Here is a 7331-nt window from a genome sequence, read left to right on the forward strand (position 1 = left end):
GTCCCAGACGGAGCAGTGAAGGGAAACTAGAACTGAGCGGAGCTGCAGAGGAAGGCAAGGGCCAGGCTAATGTTTTATGGGTCAAATGCTGAAAAGTTTGAGAATCATTGATATACTTTACATTTCTCTTTCAAATTAGTTCAAATTTTAGGTTTTCTGAACATTTCAAATCCTTTAAGATTATAAGTACTGTCCCTCTTAATGAAATTAGATGGAATGTTTAAGGGTAATGTGTTTTTATGAACCTTTTACATAATCAGCAAAATACAAGATACTTATTTTATATATAAAAAAAAAGGTATCTGAACAGCGCAGCTATTGACTGTTTGGATTTTAGGATGGTGTCCGTCGTTCCACTGACTGCTCCTGTCTGTCATTGTGTTCAGGAGCTTGTTGTGTTTTCAGGTCCTCCCCAGCCGCTGAGGCCCGACACCTGATACTAAACTAATCTTGCTGACTTTAGGAACAAGCTCTTAAAAAGAGGATAAAAGAAAAAAAACTTTAGAAAAGTTTCTTTTGTCTGAGCCACTGGATTTGCAGATGTTCAGCTGCTGTCTGTTCGTCAGTGTTTCACTGTAAAATTTGAATTGTTCATAAAACGTATTTTTCTCATTGAAAATGTTAACAAGGGATGAATAGATGCTAAAATGGATGCATAAGTTGATTTTTGCTGCAAAAGATTCACATTATGGTATCAAATAGGAAAATACAACATTATACCATAAAGGACAAACTTATTTTATATTTCATCTAGAAACCAAAATCTAAATCTATTAATTTTTTTCTTGAAACACTTGAAAAATAATTTGTTTTTCATGCAATGTACATTTCAGACTTAATAAAAAGGCACATTTTCCTATGCTCATGCCACAAACTACCATAACAAAACACAAATAAAACCATAATATATTTTTAAATTAGCACATTTAAAAAACCCAATTGGTGTTGATTCAATATAGAACATTATCCATACCTTAATCCCACTACACAGCTTATAAACTTTATTTTAATTGTAAACTATTAATTTTTCCCCAGTTTATGATTTTCTGTTATGGTACAACGTTGCCTCAAGGTAACATGCATTTTTTTTTGTAATTTCCAACAACATATCTGACAACATATCATAAAAAACTTATTTGCTAACTACTGAAAGTGGTTCATAGTTTTTAAACAGGATTATTTGGGTAAAAATGAATGAAAACGCACATTTCTGTCAAGGTGAGGCTGTGGTGTTCATGTGCTGAAAAATGTAGGAAAATGAAACTGGATCATGTGTCTGCTGTTTTACATTTTTAGTGGTTAGTATTTGAGTTCCTCTCACCTGAATTGACTTTAAAAGGTCAAAATAGGCTGATGCTGCCTGGAGGCAACATGGTACCAAAGAACAGAGAGTCAAACTCATTTTCATCAAGGGCCACTTCATCTTTACGGTGGTCCCCAGGGTCCAGATGTAATTAACTTCAATATTTCGTGTTTAACTTTGACTAAACACAAAACATCACGTTCCTCATCTCATTGCTACGACTGAGCGCCTCTAACAAACACTAACTGAGCTCTACCTGGTATCTCCTGCATAGAAACAGTGTTTAACACGTCCTCTTACAAACACTGAAAAGTACTATGTGCACAACTGACTAAATGTGAAATTAATAAAACAGAAATACTATTAAAAGTAAAAGTTATAGAGTTTAACTCACTGTTAAGTTGTGATGAGAAGCTGCCATCTTGAATTCTTTCTCACATTCCAACAGGGAACTACCACTGGAAGGGGGAGTTCCAGATTAAATTTAAAACGTATAAGTGGAAAATTCCCGCTTCCCAGAACAACTGGGCCACAGCAAAGGCAGCTGATGAAAATGCATTGAAATAGAGATTTTTTCACGTTGAAATGTGCAAACTACATTTTAACCCTGTGCAGCTCCACCTGGTGGGATGCCATCATTTTGTGGGTAAAAGAGAATCAACTTGCATTATGGGAAATGTAATTCATGGTCAATGATGGCTTTAATGCAGCATACGCTTATWTTAAGACATTAATATAACTTTGAAGCTCTTGTAGTCCACATAAAATGCTGTTGCTTACCACTGTAGGTCCTGAAATATCAAGGTGGGGTCCTTATAAAATTATCAGAATTAATTCCATTAAAAAATGACTACGGTACTAACAATATTTTTTTGCCATAGTAGTCATAAAAAGATGTACCGTAAGTTAGTGTACTTAAAAATAAATGACAGAAAACAATGTTTAGCATCCAAATATACAACCCCAATACCAATGAAGTTGGGGTGTTGTGTAAAACATAAMTAAAAATCAGAAAATTGTAAATTGATGATGGCTGCCGCCCTGAGCCTGGTTCTGCTGGAGGTTTCTTCCTGATTAGCAGGGAGTTTTTCCTCTCCACYGTTTGCTCAGGATGGGAGACTGTGATGAAGTGATTCAACACAATCTGCTGCTTTCTTCTTTACATTGTTCTTTTTATGTACAGTGCCCTGAGACGATGTATGTTGTAACTTGGCACTATATAAATAAACTGAATTGAATTAAATTCATTTCAACCTATATTCAACTGAATACACTCCAAAGGGTTCCGGTGACATCACCCCCCGAGATGGCTGCTTGAGTAGACTACTCCCCCAGTAAATCTTTATTTGACCCCCATAACTTGTCAAATAGAACGAAAAATGAGTAAAACTGAGTCTGTAAGGGGTCTAGAATGGGGAAAAGGGACRGGGATAAGAAAACTATGAACGAAGAAATGGCACAAGAAAGAAAGACAGTTGGTAGCTCACCAACGCATCAGCACCCCGACGAAGCTAATGCTAATCCGCTTTCCACGGATGCGACTGGACTAGCACAAATTCTGGGGGAGTATGGGATTTCCGAAAGGATATGAAACAATAGTTCGACGACATTAAGACAGAACTCATCAACGTACACCAAAACATTAAGGAGACGGAAGACCGAGTTGATGCAGTGGAGGAGCGGGCACAGAACATGGAGCAGATGTTGAGCAAAATGGCCGAACTGGTAAGCCGACAACAAGAACAACTGCTTGACCAGGAGGGGAGATCCCGAAGAGAAAATATCCGGATATACAACRTGCCAGAGGGAGCGGAAGGCTCATCGATGAGAGATTTTGTGGATAAATTATTTAAAGACACCATGGAGMTTGAACCAAATGCRGAATTGGACATTGAGAGGGCACACCGAGCGCTAGCTCCGCCACCGGTTTTTTATCAAGATATATTTGGCAGGGTAAAAGACCTAGAATTGGATATAAGATTTTACAAATGGAAAAGAAAATGAGGCTGGGGGTTGCCTTCCCTTAGAGATTATTATTTAGCAGCACAAGCAAGAACACTGATATACTGATGCGACCCAGAATATAATGCTCAACGGAAAACTATGGAAACGAAGGCGACACCCATTCCTGTACAGGCAATTCTGGCCGATGCAAATCTACTAAATTTCATAAATAATATAGATAACCAGTGGATGAAAACGACCCTTATAGCATGGAAAACCATTGTAAAAAGAAATTCACGAATGACCTGGCTGTCATAAAATGGATTGCATATGACTCAGACTTCACACCAAACAAACTGGATGCCAGGTTTAGGGACTGGGCATCCAAAGGACTCACCGCTCTGTGCACAACAATGAACAACAAAATCCTGAGTGATTTTGAAATGCTCAAAAGAAAATATTCTCTGGATAAACAGGACTTTTATCGATATTTACAATTAAGAAATTTTGTCAATTTAAAAGTTAAGCCAATTTCTGACAAGAATGCAAACCTAATAGAAATTTTCATTAATGCATATAAATCAAAAATTAAAGGGAAATTATTTCACTTATTTATAAAAACCTAATAGATCTCAAAAACGACTCAACCCTACATATCAAAGCACGATGGGAAAGAGAGTGCAGTTTAATAATAACAGAGGAGGAATGRGCAATAATGTGGAGAAACCAATGGACACATAACAAATCATTACAGTATCAAGAATTTAGATGGAAAAATCTGGTGAGGTTTTTTATCACACCTGCTCAGAAATGCCACTATGATAAAAATCCTCCTATATGTTGGAGAAAATGTGGAAATCAAAATGCAAACCATTATCATGTCTTCTGGGACTGTCCAACTATAAAAGATTACTGGAAAGAGATAAATGGAGCCTTACAAGACATTTTCAAGCAGAGCATTCCTTTGGAGGTCAAGTTTATGTATTTTGGCATAATTCCTCAAGCAGCTTCAAAAAGAAACAAATAACTGATGACTATTTTATTAACAGCAAGAAAAACATTACAAGAAAATGGTTATTACAAGACAAACCAACTTTAGATGACTGGATTGACATAATATTTAACATATATAAGATGGAAAAAAATAACAGCCTCTCTCAATCACAGGACTGAACAATTCTGTCAGTGGTGGCAGATCTGGGTAGACTATGTAAAACCTAAAAGATCTGATCTCATTTTTAGAGACTCAGCTTGATGAAATCTCCTCGACAATCCACTGTCCCTAAGACAGCCATACATGATAGTTATTTTATATTATGTTTTTGTTGATGCACTTTATTTTATTTTTTCTCTTATAACCTGTTTTTATACTTTTAATTTAATCTTTTCCTTTGTTTATTCTATCACACTTCCTTTTACTTCCTACTTTAAAATCTCTCTTAGAAAAAGGAAGTTGCATTTTTCTCTGTTACAATGCAAAGATCAACCTGTCTACTTTGTATACATGTTAAAAGTCAGCTGTGGAATGTAGAGATCTTAGATGATGTAAATGATACTTCCTTGAAAATCAATAAAGAGAAAATTAAAAAAAAGAATACACTCCAAAGACAAGTTGTGTTTTGCAAATATTCACTCATTTTGAATTTGATGCTGCAACACAAGGTCAACAAAAGCCTGGGAAAGTTGAGGAATACTCAAAAAACACCAACATCCCACAGGTAAACAGGTTAATTGGAAACAGAGGAGGGTCATGACTGGGTATAAAGGGAGCATCCCCGAAATCTCAGTCGTTTACAAGCAATGATGGAGGGAGGTTCATCACTTTATGAACAACTGCATGAGCAAATAATCCAACAGTTTAACAACAATGTTTCTCACTGTTCAACTGAAAGGAATTTAGTGTTTTCATCATCTACAGTCCAGAAAATTAAAAGATTCAGAGAATCTGGACATATCTCAGCAAGTCAGCAGCAAGGCTGAAAACCAACACTGAATGATCATGACCTTTGACCCCTCAGACAGCTCTGCATTAAAATCCCACATCATTCTGTAACAGATATTATGGCTCAGGAAGACTTCAGAAAACCATTGTCAGTGAACACAGTTCATCTCTACATCTACAAGTGCAAGTTAAAGCTCTATCATGCAAAGACAAAGCCAACAACACCCAGAAACATCTCCAGCCTCTCTGATGTTATGGGGGTATATTACCCAGCCTCTGACAGTAAAAAGATAGAAAGCTGATGGAACAGTGGTAAACATGACCCTGTACCAATATGTCTGAAGCGTGTTGCAGCATCAAATTCATAATGAGTTAATATTTGCAAAAAACAGTCAAATATCTCGTTGTAGTGTATTCAATTGAATATAGACTGAAAACGATTTGCAATTAATTGTATTCTGTTTTTATTTATGTTTTACACAACGCCCCAGCTTCATTGGACTTAGGATTGTKTAGTTGGGGGCACCGGTCTGTGCTTCTGTTATTTTGTGGGTGAAAAGCTGAAAAGTTTGGGAACCATTTGCCACAGAGGGCTGACAGCAGTTTTTGTCTTGTGGCACACTGAGAACCTTAACTCCTCTTCACTCAGTGTTTTAACATATTAAGCCGTTTGTTTGCCCTGACCCTCTGTAAGGCTGCAGCTCAGGCTCTGGATTGGATCTCTTTCAAGTGTTGATTTCCCTTTTGTAGCAAGTTGACCTGCAGGCCTGTGTGTTTGTGTGTGCGTGTGTGTTTGTGTGTGTGTGTGTGTGTGGCGGGGGTTCTGAGCAGGGTGTGGCTGGTGATTGGAGACTCTGAATTCACATCATAGCTGTGCTTAAAGTTTTCAGACCAGGAGCTTTCTGTGTCTGCTCCTGTTGGGCAGCAATGAAGAGAACTTTAAAAACKAACATCTACAGCGAGACTTGGTTGGTTTTCTCTGTGAAAGGTGGCGATTATCTTTTTTGTCTCCTAAGAAACATTTATCTGATGTGCATGAGAATTAAAGAACCATATGTTAGTTTGGTGAAAAATAACTAAAAGGTTATAAATGAAAGCTTTCCTACATCGAGACAAATACGTTCACAAACGTTCACACTAAACATAAAATAAATAAAATCGAGTTTTGTTGGCTCGGAGCTTTTCAGGGCTGCAGTATCTGAGAAATAATGTGTTTCCAAAACAGACCTACGACAGTCATCCCAGGTGGGTACGAGCTTTCTGCAGGAGTCACTTTGTTTTTCTGTGGACCTCCCTTTGCTCMTTATGGGATGCGGAGAAGAAGGATTCTTATGCAAACTAGAGATGTCTCCCTGCTGCACCTCTCTTCTTACAATGATCCATTACACTCACTTTGTGAGTTCAAATTAATCCTAAAGCTTTACCGTAGTCGAACATTTCAAGGCAGATCTTTTTGAATAGCTAGAGTTAAGAAATGATAGTTTTTAAATGCTAACTTGTGTTTGTTTGTTTAGTTTTCATACGTCCACCTCATCATATTAAAAACGCAAAGTTAAAAGTGGAAACAAATCCCTGCAGACAAGTGCAATATTTCTTATTTTTGTTGCGGTTGAAGCTTCCAAATAGATGAAGTGATTTGTCTTTCCCACTTTTCCCTGGAGCTGTTCTGCAGAGTTTCTAGGGAAGGAGTCTTCTTTTTTTTGGGGGGGGAGGATGATGATGATGATGATGATGATGATGATAATGGGTGTGGAGAAAGGCAAGCTCCAGGTAACTCCTAAACCCCGCCCCTTTTCCTCCAGGTATAAATGAACTTCCAATAGATTCCTATAGAAGCTTCTGTTGGTCCACTTTGCCCTCTGTTAGTGCACCGCATCACTCCTTTTTTCGAGTGAGAAAAAGCGACCCGTGGAATCCTGGAGCCAGTGGAGCAAACAGCAGCAGCTCTGCTCAATCTAAGCGCCAACATGTTGTACCTGGAGACAGGAAGCACCACCACCTACAACGAGGTAAGACCAGTGGAGACGACCGCCAAGCAGGCCTCACACTTCAGTCCTGCTGCAGTCGTTTGCTTCTGCACAACCTTGTGGCTCTAAAGGACACATCAAAGTAGAAGGCTTTTGTACTTTCAGGGTTTTTGAT

General features: G+C 38.0%; 1 protein-coding gene across 4 annotated transcripts in view; it reads left to right on the forward strand.

Annotated features, from left to right (window-relative positions):
* tp63 (tumor protein p63) overlaps positions 1-7331 on the forward strand; it is a gene marked incomplete at its 3' end in the record, with an annotated part of 45682 nt that overhangs the window by 16873 nt on the left and 21478 nt on the right. The window contains 1 exon segment of one of the 4 annotated variants that reach the window (XM_014023052.1): positions 7025-7198. In XM_014023052.1, the coding sequence (XP_013878506.1) occupies positions 7157-7198 (42 nt within the window). 4 annotated transcript variants of the gene reach the window in all.

The sequence above is a fragment of the Austrofundulus limnaeus genome, unplaced genomic scaffold (genome assembly GCF_001266775.1).
Source record: "Austrofundulus limnaeus strain Quisiro unplaced genomic scaffold, Austrofundulus_limnaeus-1.0 Scaffold355, whole genome shotgun sequence".
In the NCBI taxonomy this organism is placed as follows: Eukaryota; Metazoa; Chordata; class Actinopteri; order Cyprinodontiformes; family Rivulidae; genus Austrofundulus; species Austrofundulus limnaeus.